The 21,235-nt window shown below is 45.5% G+C and overlaps 1 protein-coding gene across 1 annotated transcript in view; it reads left to right on the top strand.

The window, feature by feature from the left end:
- The window catches only part of LOC142584162 (uncharacterized), a 61,523-nt gene that overhangs the window by 37,275 nt on the left and 3,013 nt on the right, over positions 1–21,235 (top strand). Inside the window, exons 3-4 of the mRNA XM_075694331.1 lie at positions 1,240–1,307; positions 7,635–7,718. Of these exons, the coding sequence (XP_075550446.1) occupies positions 1,240–1,307; positions 7,635–7,718 (152 nt within the window). The remainder of the gene's footprint in view (positions 1–1,239; positions 1,308–7,634; positions 7,719–21,235) is intronic.

Raw genomic sequence — 21,235 nt, 5'->3', positions numbered from 1 at the left:
CACCGGCGGCTAGTTGTTTTTCCATCCACTTCAATTTCCTTTAATTTATCGTTTCTTCATTCCACTTATGATGCACAAGTAATTGCCCCTATGTTGTCCTTGGTGTCAGTGCTTGTCGGCTTCTCATGGTATGGCTAATAAAAATCGGGCCCCTCGGTTAACCCTCTTTCTCCTCCTTTATTACATAACGAGGGTCTCGAATCCGGCAACATTGATGCCTTCAGGTAGCATATGTGGGTTTATCGACCAGTTGCCTTCACCCAAAAAGATCACGTTCTCGCAAAGCCTGCGGCAACAAGGACGTTCCACGTCCGCCGCCAAGGTCTGTGAGTGGTGCCGCTGGCTAACATTCCCAGGGTTCTACTATAGGGCACATAAATACCCAAGAAAGTGGATGGGCAAACGCCGCCGCTGTAGCTCAATTGGTAGAGCATCGCACGCGATATGCGAAAATTGTGGGTTCGGTTCCCACCTGCGGCAAGTTGTTTTTTCATCCACTTCAATGTCCTTTAATTTATCGGTTCTTCATTCCACTTATTAGGCACAAGGAATTTCCCGTATGTTGTCCTTGGTGTCAGTGTTTGTTGGCTTCTCATGATATGGATATATATATATATATATATATATATATATATATATATATATATATATATATATATATATATTACCTTCAGTATTTTCCATTTAACCGTATGTGTCTACGTTCCGCATTCGTGCACGTCCAGGAAGCTTAGTCTATAAGGTAAATACTTCAACTAAATAGCCGAGCGTTCGTTTACATAACTCAGAAGTGGTGTTAAATATGTAAACTTCCTCATTTCTCAATGCTGTGAATGATACCACATTGAATGTCAGGTGTACAAAGTGCATTGAAATTCCTCAACATGCATTACGACTTCACCTTTCTCTCTGCTGCTATCCTGCTTTAAAAACTTTATTTCAGTAATTTCCGTGAAGGCTACCTGTTCAAGCAGCAATTATGGAGCTTTTGTCCGCATATGTGTATGTGCATATTTCCTAAAAGCGTAATTGAAATGCTGCTACATAAAGAATAGCAGGCTAAAATGCACTTTTTCTGGCCAACCTGTCGGCCTTTTTTCTAAATAAAATGTCTATCTCAGCGTTCTATAATGTATCGTTACTCAATGAGACTGTGTAGACATATAGTGATGGATATTCAGGGTAAATACGCAATTGGTGTAGTTATTCTGCAAAGGACATCGTATTTTACATATGCAGGAAAGTTGTGCCCTTCCACTTAGTTGCTGGACCAACGACGGACACCTTCATTTACACCCCAGAAGATGGTAAGTTCGACAAATTCGCAAGATAATTATAGCACAGTGCAGTCAAACCTAAGCAGCGTGAGCAGCATTGTCATTATGACAAAATATCTACACGAGCTGTCAGGTAGATAATGAACAATATGAAACAACTATAAAGAAAACGTCTCTGTTCGTGGCCCCTCTCCCTTTTCTGGTAATTACGGCAACTACCAAATCACACATTGGTTTGTGAAACCTATTTGCAACAGCTCCGCTCTATACACATCAGCATAAAACGCTAACAAATAGTGAGGCTCCGCAGTCTGAGTCCCTAGCTTAACAAAATCAGAACATCAATTGCAAAAATTGACTTCTCCGGCATTCACTGAACACCACGATAACGGGGGTGGGGCGGAGGCCCTAGAAGAACACCTTTAATAAATTTAAAAACGCTTAGCGACAGTTACGTAGTCTACTTAACGTGCTGCATTACTGCCGGAGTAGAAGGGCGGTAGCTGCCATTGCGACCTATCCGATGTACTTAAAGCAAGAAAAGCACGATTAACGAGCTTTACAAGTAGAGGTCTCTGTTATTTTGTAGTTTCTCGTCATGCATTTTATTCTGTATTTGTTTGGCAAATCCGCCAATGTTGCACAAATGTGACTGGAATTGCCAAGGCTGATAGGGCGAAGAAAAATTGGGCAACAGTGCACATTCAACCACTGAGCAGGTGCGGCCGGATATAATGCCGCTTTTTGCGGTATAGTAAACGAGGTGACTTTAAAGAAAGGGCTGGATGCTGCCTGGGCCCAATGCGAGCATCTTCGTGTTTCCTCTACCTCTGCGTTTCGTACTGCTTATAATATTCCTCATGTGAACGCACCATCCCCGGTTCGGTCTCAAGTGAGCCTAGTTTAAGACATATGTAGAGCAAATTGACCGGTGCCGAAACGAGAGAATAAAACAGTACTATGACAATGTGAAATAAGCCATTTCCGGTAATTTAGGCTGATATTGCCGAACTTGTGGGTGCGTACGACGTTTTTATGAGAGAGCAGTGCTTAGCCGCTTTTTTTTACAAGATTATGATACTGTCACGCTGCATGACACATCCTTATGCAGGAAAAGTAGAGGTGTGCGCGAGGACCTGGCCGCTGCCTGTTGGCCTTGCATGAACACTCTGTACCTTGCGCTACGTTAACCATATATCATGTTGTAATTGAATCTATTCCATCAGTAAGTATGTTTGTGGAGGTGCGGGGTGCTAGGAAAGCAGCTGGTGCGACCTATAGTGGTGACTTCGCGGGACACTCACTTCTTCAAATGCCTCTGCCGATCGCCATGTTAAACAGCAATGTGCGTGCCTCGACGGCGTAAACAACACGTTTCGGGCAGTTAGCAGTGATCTCCTACGTCCTTTGGCAGTATGTTCAGTTGCGATAACCGTTGCGGAAAGGCATTTCGAACAGAATTTACTGTACTTACACGCGCCACGCAGAACGTAATTCCTGTTATTTACTTTTTATGGGAGTCTAAAGCAACATTAGATGGCAGGGCTGGTGAACCTTCGCTCAGCAGCATTGTGAGACCATCAGCACTTGACGACGTTGCATGAAATCGTAAAGAAGTGTGCATAGAATTATAAACGCGTTCCTCTGCAGACGGCAATCTTCATTCCAGGAACCTCGCTGCGGTCCCGTGCTGATTTTTGCTGTGGGCTAATTGAACCTGGAATACGTCAACCCTCTAAGAAGAATGTACTAGTTCCTCGCTCACTTGAAGTTGTAGAAGACTGTGCTCACGTGTGGACGGTGACCGGTGTCCACTGAGTCAGTTATTTTCATTGCCGGACTGAAGGTAGCTCACTTTGAAGAAGATAATGCTGTGAGCATTCGTGTAGTTGCTAATTCAACAGACGCAAGCTCGTCCCTCAGTAAGCGCTTTTCAAAATCTAGAAGAATAATTAATTATTTACACTTCCCCAGGCCCTTTACTTTCTTCCATATCCCTGAGTCGTTCTCCATAATCAATTTTACTGCGAGCTTCCCTCACTTCAAAAATAGTACAGCCCATTTCACCCTGCACAGCTTCCCTTGTAGTCTTCCCGAGAGCGCCCATTGCAAGCCGTTCCACTGACCTTTTGTTGCCTTCAAGTCCACATTGTACCCCTGATTTAAACCAAACAACGGTATTTCCAAATGTAAGTCTTGGAAGCATTGCACTATTCCACATACCCCGGAGCACCTAGTACCTATTGTATCCCCATAGCGCTCTGTGCTTTATTATGGCTGCATTTCTCTTGCCCTTTGCTATTATTGCTTTATACACGTGTTTGCAGATACATATCGCCTTCGTTTATCCATATAACAAGGTATTTATATTATTTTAGCCGAGGTATTTCTGGCCCTGAACTGACCCCATCCACTTTTTTCATTGAATACCATACCAGCTGATTTTTAACGCTAAATTTCAGACCTGAATTCTCGCCTTCCTGTCCACAGATATTACCCAGATGGTGTATATCACTTTGCTTATTTGCTAGCAACACAATGTCGTTCCCATAAGGCAAACCTGGAAGTTCCAGCTCTATTACGGTACCCGCCTGTTTGGTTGATAGAATTAACCCGGTATTACTTTCTAGCACCCTTTGAAACCTCACCATGCCCATCATAAACAGTAGTGGCGATAAGGGGCAACCCTGCTTCAGCCTCTTGTTGATGTGAGCTTTCTCTTCGCTCCTCATACTTTCCTATTCAATGCAATCGATAGTTTCTAGGTAAATCTTTCACAGAAGCTGTATACAATCGCCCCACCAGCCTTCCCCTTCTAGAATATTCCACAGAATGTTGCGGTCTACGTTGTCATACGCTCCTTTGATGTCCATGAAGGCGATATATTACGGTCTCCATTCTACTCTGGATATTTCAATAGTCTGAGTAAGGACAAGTAAATTATCATCGAGACGCCTACCTATTCTGAAGCCATTCTAAAGTTCTCCCAGAACTTTATTATTCTCTGCCTATGTGTGCAGCTTTAATTTAATCGCTTGATTTGCTATCCTGTATATTACTGACGAAATTATCAAGCGTCTCTGTGAGTGAATTGTATCTTTCTCCTCTTTTCTTTTATAAATAAATTCATTCTACTTTGTCACGAACTGTCTGGTACGCACCTAGCTATTAAGTTTTATTCTACTGCTTTCAACAGAGCTTTCTTACTTTTTTGTCCTAGTTTCTCTTCTTTCAGAATTTTCTCTTAGAATTTCTTCCAGCTGAAATTCCTCAGGACCAGCTCCTTTCCCGCGTGGTTCTCTTTCCTACTCTTCTTTTTTTCCTCAAATGAAACCTCGTCACTGCATTGGAAAAATTCAGCTGGTATTTTTCGGATCTAAGTTAAGGCCGCGGCCTCTTCTGGTTTGTTTCCATCTTCGTCTAGGATGTATTTTGTAGTTCCCGACTTCCTGCCTAACAAGTTTATGTCGTTGCAAAATTTTTATTTATTTGATTCTGTAGATTATGTTACTGATCCAAGCAGATCAAATACAGAAATTTATAACATAGGGTAAAAGGTACAAGTAAAAAGAACAACAAAAAAAGAAAGAAAAAAGACGCAGCGTCACAATGGGTAGTCATTTATTGTGTCGGAAAAATAACGGGTTGGTGAACCGGGTTGATGTTGACGCTTGCGGCATGTGGTTAGAAACTATACATAGGATGCGGGATCAAGTGCCATTTTTTTTAATCATATGCAAGGTAAGCAATTATCGACGCATGTTCTTTCTCCTTGTTTCAAGGATTTGGATACTGTTATTTTTCATTAGCTCACACGGTGAATACAACAGTAAAAATTTTGAGTAAAATAAGCTTACGGCTTTCCTTTGATTTCTTTGAAAAATTCTGGACGTGGCCTTCTTTTTCTCACGTATTTCTGACAACCAACGTTCAAGTTCACCTTTTCATTTTGCCTGCACCAGTATTTGAACAACACATTTCCTTCTCCCGGTGTATTTCTCATCCTCTGGCTACTTCACCTAGCGGCAAGTGTAGTTTCTTCTCTGGTTGTGCTCGCGGGAGGCCTTCTATCGTTGGGCGATTGCTTTTCGTATCTCCCGGTTCCGTAATCTTTTCGGTTTCTTTTTTAGTTTCCAACGAGCATGTTGCTTATCTTTCCGTATTTCTGGCATTATTACACTTAGAAGCTCACCATAGTACCACCACTCTATGATTGGCCATTCGCGAATTTCTTCCTCGACTATTGTCACTCTATTTGTTATTTGCTCAGCATTCATATTTGTATTGACTATGTTGTGCTCATTGCTCTCTTTCGCAACTACAGACACCATTTTCAAAATGATTCGTTTATGGTCACTCCCTATTCTGCTATATCGTTCCTCGTCAATGACCATTTCTTTCAAGTTATCATTAGTTAACATAAGGAATGGGATTACAACAATAGTTAAAGCAATAGTAGTTTCGCTGACATTTCTTCCGTGAATGCAGATGAACTGGTGATGGCCGCGATGTAGTTCTTGAAGGCTGAAGAATCAGCAAAACAAAAACAGAAGTAAGCTCAAAGCATGCACAAGAACCTATGTTTCGTCGCTGCCAAGGGGCATTGGAAAAGCACGTCCATCCGCTACAAACATCCCCACGCCGTAAAAGTCATATTGTGTACGAAGTGGCACGATCTATGGACAGTCGACATGCGACGTGCGGTACTCCAGGCGTAAACTCGACGGCAGTTTCAGTTCCTAATTTTTGAACTCGTGTAGTCTACTTAACATGACGTGGCGTGTCCTATGTGAGAGCCTGTTCTGTGAGACGTACTCGTGACGTATCTATGGGATAAAAAGTTCTGTGAACATATTATAGTGATTTAGATCAAGATGGCCGGTGTTTCTGCTGGCGTTGAGGTGGATGTAGTAGCACCCATCGCAATGCGTAGGCGCGTGATTTGTCCTGTTCTCAGTCTTGAAAATCAGTTTTGAATTTCTGAATATTTGTTTCACTGATGGGACCTGAATGCACCATTCTCACTGCAGTTTTTATTTGTAGTTTAGATGTTGTACCATTCTGTTGCGGTGATAAGCCATGCTCTCTATGCTGTTACAAGCATTCAAATTGTTATCTGTAGATGGACTGCGCGACTGTTTCGTTTGTGAATACATGCTCCCGCCCACGAATGAAATCACTTAGGTTGGAAATACCAGCCTCTCACACAGTGTAAACCACACTTGTCTTATGGTCAAGTGATAGGCTGAAGGCAGTACGAAAGTCCAAAGCAGTTGTAGATGGTGAGTTTTAGATTTTCGTGTTCTATGTTGGCTTATAGCCCAAGCATGCGACGCGAACACGCGAGGTGTTATTGCGGCGTCATCCCACGTTTTCTTTTTGTCTTCTTTTTGGCGATGGAGGAAGAAGAAAACATTTTTTGGATCGCTTTTGTTCATCGATACCTCTACGACACACTGACCCGTCTCGCTCAAGTTGTCCAAACAGCTGTCGGATCCTTTTTATGCTTTTCCTTTGAGGTACTACTGCGTCACAGAGTAAAAAACCAGGACGAAGCACAAACCTTGGAAGTACCCTGCGAGTTTACAAAACGAAGGGCTTGCTGTGTTGAGCGACGAAATCGACCTCCTAGGTGAACCTAACGTCAAGATAGCACAGTTATTTCAGTCTACTAGTCTTGACTTGCGTGAGAAGGCTTCCGCTGGCTGATGCAAACTTATTTTAAGGATTGTCGCTTGGTTGTTTCATGGTTTCTCTACGTTCGCCACACAGCAGCTCAAGATCGTGTTTTATTTCACGCGCCAAAGGATGATATAGCCTGAAGGTTTTGAAATTGAAGCTGGCAATTCACAGACGCTGCTTTTTTTTAGATAAGCGAAAACAGATGCAGCCACATAAGTTCGCAACACAGAAACGAACCACGGCTGATGATGCAGGTTGCATTATTGCGCATTCAATAAAAATGTCTGTATATCGTAGTTACCATTACACCAATGGCGACACAGTGGTCCTTCGGCGAACCCGTATGAACTGACGTCACGTAAATTACCCTAAGCGCGAGGTCAAACATGTCGAAATTGTTCGGTAGCACTCTACGGCAACACTTTCAAGCGTCGCCTCGCCGGCTTGCACAAGCCAGAGAGGAGCAAATGCTCGCGGCGCGCCCTTTCCTCTTCGCCAGATGAAAAGATATGCATGCATAAAATTTGAATTATCGACAAAGCTCTTAAGATTATATCTGGACCTGCTCTCGCGGAAGGCACTCTTTCACGTTTCGAATGCGTGCATGTGATATTAAGTGGATAGCAGTGTTTTTTTGTCCCGCCTAATAACGTTCGTATCTTCCTTGTATTGCAGATCCAAGCTACAGCGAAACAACTAAAGTCGCGTACACTAATTTCAAGAACTGTGCCGTTGCTCAAGGCAAATACTACGAACGACGTAAGGCCCCTTGTATAGTGGATGATTGCAATGGGGAGGATATAACTTTCTTTTTTTCCCTTGATGTGTGAAGCCAACTTTAATCAACCAAGAGGCATTTGTTTTCAAATATTCGCCATACCTTAATTCATAGAGCCACTGAAGCTTGAACAACTTTATCAGAGTTTTGCAATGATCATGACAATTGTGTTAAAAGGTCATAGACTTAACAGAGAAGACAAACATAACCAACCCCACGACGAAAATACTTATGGCCTGCTCATTATGGCTCAGAAGCTTAACCCAGGCTGTATGGGAGGCCGCTTCTAGAAAACAAATCCCTTTTGTATTACTGTCTAACTGTACGTTGTGCTGTATCATGTTATCTATGCATCGTGATTCTGTAAGCAGTGTGAAGTGACGATCGCGATGTTACCAGCATGTTCATTTTGTCAAATATTACGTTTAACGCATGCTACAAATCTGAAACAAATCACTGCGGTAAAACTGATCAATCGCGCTACGCAACACTTGGCAATATGAAGGTTTCTTCAATGTAGAGGCGAACGGTTTTACTTCTCTTTGTAGAGGAAGACAAACTGATCAAGTTCGGCTTTTTTCAACGCACTTTACAACGTAATCCTACGTTGTAGTAAGTGTGTATTTTAAACTGTATCTCACTTAATCAATAAACGACCTGCTTGGCACAAATACGTAGTTTGTAGCTATTATTTTATTAAAGACAAATTCCCAGCCAAGCAGCTTCGCTCTAAAAAGCAAGACTTTCTTGCGATAGCGTGTGAACTGTGCCACATTGCGTCGTAACCCTCGCAGCTAACTAGATGTGTCTTCCGATTGTCAATTTTCGCTTGACGAAGCATGTGTTACCTGAAGGCATAGCGGTCAACCACGCTCTGGTTAGTGAAAGACAAACATGTCACTGCTTTTGCAGCCGATGCGTCTTCAGATCCTCCTCGTTACCCGCACGATGCTATCAACCTCAACGGCCCATTACGTCCCATGACCAAATGACCAAATGATGGCACCAACGAAGAATGACGGCGAGTAAAAACACGCCGAAACATACTCAGATTAACGCCAAATTTTTCAAGGAGGTTCTTGTAAACAAAGTAAATTATGGCTTTGAAAGGTACATTAGGTAAATTTTGGTCTGGGTGGGAAGTTAGCCCGCCCCTTCAGGATGTAGACGAGCACGCTTCCCTGACGCCACCGTGTCTCCGCGGTCCTGTTTTACTAAATGTGCCCCTAGAGGATCCGTCATTGTGCACCTTACGCCGTAACCATCTGATTGGCTAAACGTATGGTCTAGTGCGTGCGTCGTTGGGCACGCGACGGCGCAGCCAGCGGGTAGGAGGTGCACCATATCACGACACAGTACGGCGCTTGCCGTCATGTCTCTAAACTGAATCTCATTTAACAAATAAACGACCTGCTTCGCAAAAATAGGTAGTTTGTAGCTATTAATGCATTAAAGACAAATTCCCAGCCAAGCAACTGCGCTCTGAAAAAGACGACTTTCTGGCGATAGCGTGTGAAACTGTGCCACACTCCGTTCTGACCCTTGCCGCAAAACGGATGTGTCTTCCCATTATCAATTTTGGCTTAACGAAGCGAGTGCTACCTAGAGGCATAGCGTTGGCCGCGCTCCGGTCTGTGACAGGCAGTCACGTCACTGCTTTTCCAGCCTACGTGTCTCCAGGTCCTCCTGTTACCCGTAGGATGCCTTGAACCTCGACGGCACATAATGTTCCATGGTCGCTCCGGAGCTCGCGCCTGACGAAGCAGCCGCCCTATATCGCCTTTTTCTTTCCCACCGAGACACATATGACACTGACAATCGTCAGACGTCCTTGGCCAGACGTCCCTTGTTAAGCATCTAATAAACACTGGTGACGCTGTTCCCATTAACCGCCGACCTATCACGTGTGCATGGCAGAGCGGCAAGTTATTCAGCAGGAAGTAAAGATGCTCTTCAGAAGCGTTGTTGAGCCCTCGTCGAGTGTTTGGGCGTCGCCGGTCGTGCTCGTCAAAAAGAAAGATGGCACGTGGCGTTTCTGCGTTGATTACCGCCACCCAAACCAAATTACTAAAAAAGGACGTTTGCCCTTTACCACGAATCGACGCCGCTTTTGATTGTCTTCATGGTGCCACAGCGTCAATCGTCGACAATGGTGCGCATTTCTTACTGACAATATAAATTTTATCGCACATAGGTTTGTTAACAGTTCCGCCGTTGTGGACTTAGTCGCACGAGATGACTTAAAGGATTCTTGTTTGTTGAGGTGGGGCATAATGAATGATGAAGTTGAAGAGGTTGCTGTACTGGGGCCATCTGTGTAGATGCGTGTGCATTCTGAATACCGCATATATATCTGGTAAAGTGCTAGCTGTTCAGCAGCTTGAATAAATATGTCTCTTTTTCTGAATATCCCGTCTACTGACAATTCGATTTTTGGAAGTGTAAGCAGCCATGGAGGATATTCGACTTCTAAGTTCCAAAATTGACTTTTTGGCAATATGTGAACATTTTCTCGAATTTCAATAAGAACATAACTTCTATCTCGTTTCATTATGTCTAGAGCCAATGGATGGCTTTTATGCTGTGTTTGAAGACGGAAATAATGTCTGCACGTTTCTGTAGCTCGAATAACTGGAAATGGTGATTGGCGAGCCTCAGCTATTACAGGAGAGCTAGAAGTCGCTCGTGGAACTCCTAGACATACGCGTAGTCCTCTAGCTAAAAGTCTGTGAAGCCGCTCTTCTGTCGTGTGTGAAAGTCCGTGTAAGATTGGCGCGGAATACGCAATTTTTGTCGCTTTAATGTATTGTAAACAGTCAGCATGGGCGATACTGATCCGCCCCATGATGTGCCTGCAAGTCTGCGAAGTACAGTCACTATGGCATTGATATCGTTTTTGAGTTTTTTTATGTGGGGTGCCCACGATCGCTGCATATCAAGTATTATGCCAAGAAATCGGTGGTGTGCGACAATCATTAGCGGCTGTACTTCCAGATTAAAAGGGAAAACTTTTAATGCCCCCTAGAGAAGCGCAATACAGTGGTCTTTGCGTGTGGTAGAATCATCCCTCTCTCTCTCAAAAATTGATTAATTATATTTATGCCGCCTTGCAATGCCATCTAAAGTAGTTGAGCATTAGACCTAGATGTCCAAATACACACATCATCTGTATACAGTGAAAACTTTAACTGTGATGGCAGTCCACGTAGTAAATCAGCCATGATGCAGTTAAAAAAGAAAGTGGCTCAGTACGATTCTCTTTGGTACTCCCTGTTCGACATGCTCAGCACTAATTCCTTTGTGGCGACGAGCGACCACGTAGACCGGTAAAGTCTCGGGCTCTCGCAGGAGAGGAAGAACCGACACTCGATCTCTTAGCGTAGCATTCTTTTTAATCTCCTTCGGAACGCTCGCCCGTGCCGGAGCGTGCCAGCCGCTCGTGCCTCGTGTAGACGCGAGCGTCTACGTCATCTCTCGTGCGACGCCGACGCTGCTGCCACTACAAAGGGCTCCCCCCCTAGAGAGGAGGAAAGTTCGACGAACGATTGAAAGTCCACGTGACGCGGCCTGTCTTGGCGTTGGTCTCGGGTGTCACGTGCGCAGGCGTCGACGAAGGATGCAGCAGGGTCGCGTCGCATACTGGTGGAGCTAATGGCGCGGGTGCTTCGCTGTAGGCGGGTTTGAGACGTTCCAGGGCAATATTGTCTGATCGGCCATTGACATTCACAATAAACGTCGTCGGACGACGCTCTAGAACACAATATGGCCCGGAGTAGTGTGGTTGCAAAGGCTTCCGCACGGCACAGTTACGCACAAAAACGTGGGTAGCAGAGGTGAGTGCGGGAGAAACGTACGGGGACCTTGCTTCTTGTGAACGTGTAGGCACGGGGCGTATCTGGCTGAAGAAAGCTTGCAGTTCGGCCACATAGTCGGCAGGTGATGGCATAGGGATTTTGGTGGTGGCGACAGAGAAATCGCACTGAAGGCGTAGGTGAATGCCGTAAACTAGCTCAGCACAGGAGCAACCTAGGTCGCTCTTGAGTGCGGCTCTGATGCCAAGTAAAACGAGAGGCAAATGTAAGACCCACTTATCCGGCGATTCATGTGCCATAAGGGAGGCCTTGAGATGCCGGTGAAAACGTTCAACTAGTCCATTGGACTGCGGGTGGTAAGCAGTTGTGCGAAAACATGTCGTTCCGAGTAGTTTGAGTAGCTCGTTGAAGAGTGCTGAGTCAAACGGTCGACCGCGATCTGTGATTATTGTGGATGGGCAGCCGAACCTTGCGATCCACGTAGACACGCAAGCTGCTGCAACAGTGGGTGCTAAGATGTCAGATATAGGTGTAGCTTCTGGTCACCGTGTATAACGGTCGATGCATGTCAGTATGTAGCAGTACCGTTTCGAAGGTGGGAGAAGGCCGACGAGGTACAGGTGTACGGTGTCAAAACGAGCATCCGGTGGAAGAAAAGACTTGGCAGGCGGAAGAGGGTGACGCTGATCTTCGAACGCTGACACGACAAACAGCAGCGAACCCAATCGCGAACTTGCGTGTTTAGCCGAGGCCAAACGAAACGACTGGAAAGAAGCTTCTGTGTCGCGCGTATGCCAGGGTGCGACAGATTGTGCACGGTTTCGAACAGACGTCTGCGAAGGGATGCCGGAACGTATGGTCTAGGTGAGTCGTTAGAAGTGTCACAGACGACGGACGTACCATCTGGGGCCACAATGACGTCTTCCTGTTTCAGGGACGTTGACGAATTCCGGAGTGTACGAAGTTCAGTGTCGTCACGCTGTTGACTGGCGAGTAAGTCGTCCTCGATGATGAAAGCTTCCGATGTCAACGTGGAAATGACATTGATACGACTCAGAACGTCAGCTGGAACGTTGACGGTGCCCTTGATGTGGCTGGACGTTGTTGTAAATTCGGAGATGTAGGAAAGGTGTCGCATCTCGCGGGGCGAGTAACAGGACGCCGAACGATTCGTTGCGTGCACAAGGGGCTTGTGGTCAGTCAAGACAGTGAATGCACGGCCTTCTAGAAAATGGCGAAAATGCTTGATAGCCAGGTAAACAGCGGGTAATTCACGGCCGAACACGCTGTAGCGGGACTGCGCAGGCTTCACTTTCTTGGAGAAAAAAGCGAGTGGATGGCACGCATTGTCGATGAATTGCTACAGAACGGCACCAACAGCGGTGTTTGAAGCATCGGTCATGTTGGCAGTGAGTGCGTCTGGCTTTGGGTGTCTAAGCAGCGTGGCGTCGCCGAGGGCAGACTTGACTCTTGTGAAAGCGTCGGTCGCCTCTTCAGTCCACTGAAGCACTTGTTTGCGTTTGTTTACAAGGAGAGCGTCTAGCGGAGCCATAAGTCGTGCGCACTCGGGAATGAATCGGCGGTAGAAATTGACGAATCCGAAAAATTGGCGGAGCATGGTGAGTGTGGTCGGTCGGGGAAGGTTTTCGATGACGCGAATCTTGGACGGCAGAGGTCGAATTCCGTTAGCGTCGACGATATGACCGAGGAACTCGAGTTCGCGTTGACCGAATTCACTCTTGGCGGCGTTGATGACAATTCCTTTACTGGTAAGGCGTGGAAACAACAACCGCAAGTGGTGAAGATGTTCTTCTGCCGAAGAGCTTGCGACGAGATGGTCGTCAGTGTATGCAAAAACGAAAGGGAAACCTCGGGTGTCGGAATCGATGAAACGCTGAAAGGATTGGCCCGCGTTCCGTAAACCGAAAGGCATGCGGAGAAATTCGAAAAGACTGAAGGGTGTGGTGGTGGCTGTCTTGCGATTGGCTTCCTCAGCGACCGGTAGTTGATGGTAGGCGCGAATGAGATCGATCTTAGAAAAGATCGTCGCACCGTGCAACGCTACCGTGAAGTCCTGAATGTTCGGTAGAGGGTAGCGATCAGGAACTGTGACGTTGTTTAGTGCCCGGTAATCGCCGCATGGGCGCCAGTCTCCCGTCTTCTTAGGCACCATGTGAAGTGGTGATGCCCAGTTACTGGAGGAAGGGCGGATGATGCCAAGTTGCAGCATGTGTTCGAACTCCGCGCGAGCGATCTTAAGTTTCTCCGGGGACAAACGCCGGGGTCGGAAATAGACCGGTGGGCCGGAGGTGACGATGTGATGGCTCATCTTGTTGTACCGGTTGCGTCCAGTCCGGCAGGCGCGTCATAGTGGGAAACTTGCGTAGGAGCGTGGCGAAAGGTTCGTCCAACATGGCAGAAATAGGCGCTATGGGCGATGTGCCTGATGATGGGACGCCGGGATCGGATAGCCGAGTCACGCAGTCGATTAGACGGCGTCGTCGGACGTCCACAAGGAGTCCGTAGTTACGCAAGAAGTCTGCTCCAATGACTGCATGACGGACGTCTGCCACCAGGAAAATCCAGCGGAACGCTCGTCGAAGTCCAACGTTTAGCATGACGGAGCTTGACGAGAAAACTGGAATCCTGGTGCCGTGGACGGCTTGCAAAAACGAGACAGGTGTCGCTTTTCGGTAGGAGTGCTTTGCGGGAAGAATGCTGACGTCAGCACCTGTGTCGACTAAGAATCGTTGACCCGTAACTGTGCCCGTCACGTAGAAAGGCGACTTGTGTGCTGGGCCGGACCACTCGTCGCCATTAGAGGTCTGCCGGCCTGTTTCCCTGCCAAGAGCAGGGACGCCGATAGTGACGAGCGTCGTTTCGAAAATGGCGGTGGTAGTAGCAAACGCCAGGTGTTGTAGTTGAGGTTTCATTTTGGGTGCCCGTGCGTCTTGATCTGCTGGAACTACGGCTGCGTGGGCGACGAGATGTGCGGCGATGTTCCGCTCCACAGATGATGCGTTCCAGGCGCTCACACAAGGACTCGAGTGGAGATTGCACTGCGGAAGAGCATGGAAGAGTTTGCAGAGCGGTTGTATTGTCACCCGGAGACGGTGCCGTGGCTGCGAAGGTTGGGGTGGCTACTTCCATGACTTTGTCGGCCAAAGGGGCAAGTCCGGCAAGGTCCATGGTAGAGGCTGTCGCCAGGACCATCTGCACATTTGCCGGGAGTGGTTGCAAAAACAATTCGCGCAACAGCGTGTCGTCGATGGATCTCGCGTTGTTTCCGAGCAGCTGGCTCATTCGGCGAAGAAGTTGACTAGGGCGCCGGTCGCCAAGTTCTTCAGCGGACAGAAGTTGCTGGATGCGAGAACGCTGTGAAGCTGCTGTGCGCTGTAGCAGTGCTGCCTTGAGATCGTCGTAGGTGGCGGCAGACAATGGGGAGTTCAACAAATCTGCTACGTCGTCAATGGCGGCGGGCGAGAGCGCTGCGACGGCGTAATGGAACTTCGAGGCTTGAGACCGGATACCAGCGACTTGAAATTGCGCTTCGGCCTGAAGAAACCATGCCGAATGATGCTGGTCCCAGTACTGTGCGAGGCGGACAGCGATGGCGGAACAGGAGAGCTCACCGCGTTCCTCGGAAGGGTTCTGTCCTTGAGCTCTCGTAAAGTCGGTCTGGTCCATGGTCGTCTCTACCACAAGAGCGTATGCCAGTATCACATCCGGAGTGACCAAACTGTGGCGACGAGCGACCACGTAGACCGGTCAAGTCTCGGGCTCTCGCAGGAGAGGAAGAACCGACACTCGATCTCTTAGCGTAGCATTCTTTTTAATCTCCTTCGGAACGCTAGCCCGTGCCGGAGCGTGCCAGCCGCTCGTGCCTCGTCTAGACGCGAGCGTCAACGTCATCTCTCGAGCAACGCCGATGCTGCTGCCGCTACACCTTCACGTGTCTGAACAAATATTTTAGGACCTGATAAAATTTAGAAATCCATCGCAAGAAACTGCCAGACAGTCTAAGTTCCAACATACTTAGAAGAACATGAACGTGATTGACAGTGTCAAATGCTCTCTTGATGTCTAGGAATACTGCTATCGTCACGTTTCCACGTGCACGCTTGTGTTCCACACAGGTTACTATATCTAATATTGCATCCATTGTGCATCTATGTTTTCTGAAACCTAGTAAGCAGTTGGACAACACCTTCGTTTCATTACACCACCACTGAAGTCGCGCATCAATCATTTTCTCAATTATTTTGTATTAACAGCTTGTCAAACTAAATGGGCGGGAGGATTCAAGGCACAAATGCGTCTTACTGGTTTTATATTGGTAAGATTCGAGCGACTTTCTAAGAGTCAGGTACAGTTTCTTCTATCCAAAAATTATTACAGACATCTAAGAGAGCATTTATACCTGTCGGTATGAGGTTTCTTAGTATATTGTACGTAATGCTGTCCGGCCCAACCGCGAACTTTTGGCGACATGATGCAATCGCACATTGAATCTCCCTTAATGTGAATGTATGATCTAATTGAGGATGTTGGGCCCAGTCGCAAGCACTAATTTTCTGTTTAGCTGACATTACTGAAATATCAAATTTGGCACATTGCGATGAAAAAGCAGGTCTGGTAATAAGGTAACAAAATTCACCTGCATATATTATTTCATACGTGTCCCGAGCTACAATGAGAGCCCGAAATGGGAAGCTCTGTGTTACAGGATCGCTTAAGGAAAGAATTACTAGAAAAATTCGTGGGACAGATCTGTGAGGAGACAGCGTGCCGCAGAAATCGCGCCAGCTCCGTTTGCCCAACTTTTCCATGCGTCTGCGAATTGCATTGTGTATTTTCTGAGTGTTCTTACGTGCTTCTAAACTTCCGCTCCTTCGGTACGCTCTTTCGTATCGGCGTCTGATGGCTCTTAGGTGTTCATACTTTCCGTCAACTGCAGCATAATATCTTGGAATTGAGACCTTCTTTGTGCATGTGCTCATACTATCCTGAAAAAATTCGGTAAATGTTTCCAACGTTGCATGTTGATAATTTGATTTGTTAGGCGGTACCGAAAAGCTTGCCAGTTGGTTAGTCTGCTGTAACGCCTGATATCATATTGCATGCTAGGGTGATTTACAAGGATGGGAAAATGATCACTTCCGCGCGTTTCCGTGTCTGTTGCCCATGCCACACCATTCACTAGGCCATGTGAACATAGGGTAACATCTATGCAGCTTGAATAATTATATCCATGAAGAATTATTGGCGAGCAGTCGTTTAAAACAGTCAAGTTGCAATGATATATGGCACACTCAATAACGTTACCACGTGCATCACAATAATCACTGCCCCAGATGACGTTGTGTGCATTGAAGTCGCCACATATAAATACAGTAGAATGAGCTATCTTGAAGATATCCACTAGCACTTCTACTGAAATCCGGTTTGAAGGTTTTAGATATAAATAATCACTGTTATTCGGAACTTTCCAAAGGATACTTTACATGCGATGAATTCCAGGAAATCTGAATCACTGGTCTGAATTTGATAAGATGAAAGGTGCTTTCTGACGCACAGGAGCACTTTGCTAACAGCACCTTGATTCACAGCGCGAGCCCAGTTCCTTCTTCCTCGTCTTTTCTCGAGTGACGGCGCCCACGCGCCTCGTTCAAACAATCAAATACCACACGCGTGTAGCATAATTCTCCGGCGGAGCAAATCCTATCTGCTCGGCTGAGGAATTATACTACGTGATGTGGTATTGATTGTTTGAACGAGGCGCGTGGGTGCCAACACTCGAGAAAAGAGGAGGAAGAACGAACTGGGCTCGCGCTGTGAATCTAACTGGTCAGCGCTGCAACCGCTGTTGTAAATATACCCTATGAATAGTTGCTCGTCTTACTGGCTCACCCTTTGGGTATCAATATATTTCAAGCGTGTTAAATCTTAGGTTTCGTTTCGAGAATAAACTTCTTTCCGTGGTAGTCGCTTTATCACTGGAAGTATCCTGGAGGATAGCACATCGCAGAGAGAGGGAAAATTGAACAACAGCTGCAATCACACAGATGAAGAGAACGGTACCCACTGTATGCTTAATAATGCAAAACTCTTGTATGCCTCACTAAGCGAAAATTTGGCGTTGCAGTCAGCGGCGTGACCAAATGATGGCACCAAAGATGGATGACGGCAAAGAGTAAAAATACGTCAAAACATTCTTGGATTAACGCCAAATTTCTCAAGGAGGTTCTTGTAAACAAAGTAAATTATGGCTTTTAAGGTACATTAGGTAAATTTCGGAAGTAGACAGGATGGCTTGCCGTTCTGTCTACTTCCCTGTTATCAAATACAATATGTCTCGAACGGACACTTCAAAGTATAGGAGCCGACTTGATTGAGAAATTTTGTTTGCGTGGACTTCCACAAGTACTTCAGTAGCGTCGCTAACGTGAGGGTAAAAGTGAAGAGACATCTTGACAAGAAGAATTGAATACATTTATTAGACATTTCTTCAAATTTTTGTGCCAGTGCTTACAGAAACACGTGGTGTGTGCACACTTACAATTCATCTTAGCCTCATCACTGCCGGAATAAGAAGGAGCAAGGAAGGAAGCATGGGCATGAGGAAGAAAAAAAATAATATGGCCGGGCGTTTCGTGATGCACAAGTAGTTTTTCCAGACGTGAACAATGGCGATAGTGTAGAATAGACTGATTAATTGACTAGCGCATTTTTCTTAGAACAATCAATGCAATGCCACCTATTGCCATCATATTGTGAATAAGAAATGTCTGTATTGTATGCTGATGTCATGCCAATGTGTCCCATTCCCCAAAACAAGTATGAAATGCAAGAAAAACTTCACTGTTGACCAAATGTATCCCGGCTGGCTGGCCTGCAAACAGAAAATATTTCTAGCAGATAAACATTTTTTCAGGGATGCTCCTTAAAAGGCCCGTCACCAGGTCTGGCTTTGCTTAGCGAACAAGCGCAGAGCATACAATGCGTGCTAGGGATCGTGCTTGCAAATAGTTACATCGCTACGCGCCGCGGAATGGTCTGAAATTTCAATCCGAAGCAATTTTTTCCGTTTCCCTCGCGGTGACCGCGCTCCAAACCGGACGGTGACGTAGTCATGCCCCTGCGCCTACACAGTCGTGTCCGAAGTGGGACGTCCCTCATGGTGACTCGTGACTTCGAGAATTCTTCAAGGCAGCCTCTGATATTTGTGTGAACTGTTGCTTGAATTCCCAAATTGAGCTTTCGAGAAATAATAAAACACACAAACAGAATGTCTGCGTGTTTTTTGTTTTACTTCGCACCGGAATAAGAGATATGCACTTCTACTTCATCTGCTTGTTCCTGCGGTCATGAAGTCGCGTGCGCACGTATCGAAACTATGCCATTTTCTGTCGTGTTCCAGCACGTGATCATGCTCTGCGATCCGCTTGTTCTCCCTCATTATTTGTGTAGCACTGAATTATACCGCTAGTCATGTGTCTTTGTAAGCAGCGCAAAAATCGTTCGCTGCGCGAAACGAGACACCCAAGCACTCGCGCGCAACGCCGTCAGCGCAAGTGTGCAGCGCCCCATAAAAACAAAAGCGAATAGAAAAAAATGTAAGGTGGGGCCCGTGACGTATGCTTCACGCAATTCCCGAGGTCCGGTATTGGAAAACGCAGGGAAGGAATTTCGCTTACGGAGGCTAGACAGGGTGAGTGGAGAACTATGCAGTGCAGCTCGCCTTTGAAATCATGGGTTCGCGGCACTGAAATATTTCTACCTCGGCTGTGATTGGAGCCGATTTGAAAAATTTTTTCGGCAGAGCTCTCCCTGGAGGATACGCGACAGCTTCCAGCATATAAGCGAAGTTGGCTATGGGCTCTGTTGAGCGGCCGTTTAAGGCTGAACTGAAATTTTAGTTTCGTACACAGGCTATAGGATAGCATGACAACATTGTAAACAACAGAATGATGTGTTACAAGAAATTCCTAAAAAATTAAAAGATTATTCTCACAGGCAAAAGCCCACGGCCTACAATTCTATCCTCCAATATAAAATTTATGTTGTGATGTCCGTGCCACATTTAAAAGTTAATTGTAACTTACTTTCTGAGCGCCCGTTGAGAACTATCGCAATATGTTCGTATAGCGTCACACATAACTTGTATTCATGGATAACGTTCATTCATGCATTCGTTCGTTTATTTATTGTTGAGATTCCCAAGGTACCAAACTTGCACGTTGCAGAGGGGATGGACGAGAGTACATTGCAAGAGTAAAAAATACAGGATTAGTTGTAGCAGTTTACAGTGCAGGGAACAAAAATATATATGGAAAGAACTAGTAATATTATCATACCTGTAAAAATAATTAAACATTATGAAGTAATTAAATACACAAAGAGTACATTTTACCGAGCAATGTGCACGAATAAGTATGTAATTACACAATTTATTACCATACATTATTTCATGTTGAAAAACGAGTGGGCTTACAGATGCTTAGTAATGATGCATAAACAATCGTCCATGCTATCACAGAATGTCGGGGCTCTTGATGGTACTCGCTAACCAGCACCAATAACAACCTTTGATTTGCCAGTGCTTCGGCCTACCACCAATTAATGAATTCCTTACTTATTCTATGTCACCGGGACTGAAAGATACAAGAGAATGCGCTCATTTTTTTTATACACAAACTGTACAGAGAAGTACTTGACGCATTGCAGTGCACAAAGCATGACTGCAGGCTAAAATGCCGCAAGCCATCTGCTTACAGATAGTCAAATTTTATTAGCTAATAAATGATAAAATACGCATAAAGTATAATTAATAGCAATAGCAAATATCAGCACAGGTGGTTATGCATGGGCCTCGAAAATAATTGTTGAGGCAGCTAGAGGAGGCCAGCCTTCGTAGGAGAGATCTGGCTACCCAGAAAATCTTGCTGTTGCAGGTCACGTGTGAAAGTTCTTGTAGACACAGGAGAGCATAATGTGCACCAAAGTGCAAAAAACGCGAGAGAGAATGCGAATGCGCAAATTGGAAGTTCAATTTGCAACGTGTGGCAAGCGAGAAGTTTGTCTCACATTAAAAATAAGTTTAGGTACTCCTTTCTCTCGAAAACTGGGCTCATAGAATGTATTAGATAAGGTTTAGAAATATTGGCACATTTCCTGTCGTATAGTCACTAAAATAGAGTGAAGAACACAGAGATGTTCTTTCACCAATATGGTATTTTTGAGACGTTCTCTGCAAATGTAATAACTTTATACAATTAACTTTTGGATGTAAATTACGTGCTCTTTTTATTATGATGTTGTCCCCCTTTATATTGTTAAACCAAAAGCAAGCTCGGAATTTTATAGTCTAGCTGTAACCTTTATTCATACTTTTTTCATACAGGCAGCAGCTAACATACAAGGGCCTGCCGATCACATTCCACAAGGGAAATGCTTTGGGGCAGGGTAAACGAATTTTGTAGACATATTTTCAGTTCACCTTAATTGGTTAGGGCAATACTTCTCGCCAGTAGCGCGTCACCTTGGCTGACACGTTATACACAATTGAAAGTAGCTCATAAGGTAATGAAAGAAGAATTTTACGCATCTCCTGTAAGTATGAGCATACTGGTGGTGCCAGAAATTGCAAAGTGGTTTCTAGAGGTTTCGTATTCATCAGTGCCTCT

This window comes from Dermacentor variabilis, chromosome 6 (genome assembly GCF_050947875.1).
Source record: "Dermacentor variabilis isolate Ectoservices chromosome 6, ASM5094787v1, whole genome shotgun sequence".
Taxonomy (NCBI): domain Eukaryota; kingdom Metazoa; phylum Arthropoda; class Arachnida; order Ixodida; family Ixodidae; genus Dermacentor; species Dermacentor variabilis.
The sequence above is the reverse complement of the archived record's forward strand: the minus strand, read 5'-3'. Positions and strand labels throughout refer to the sequence as shown.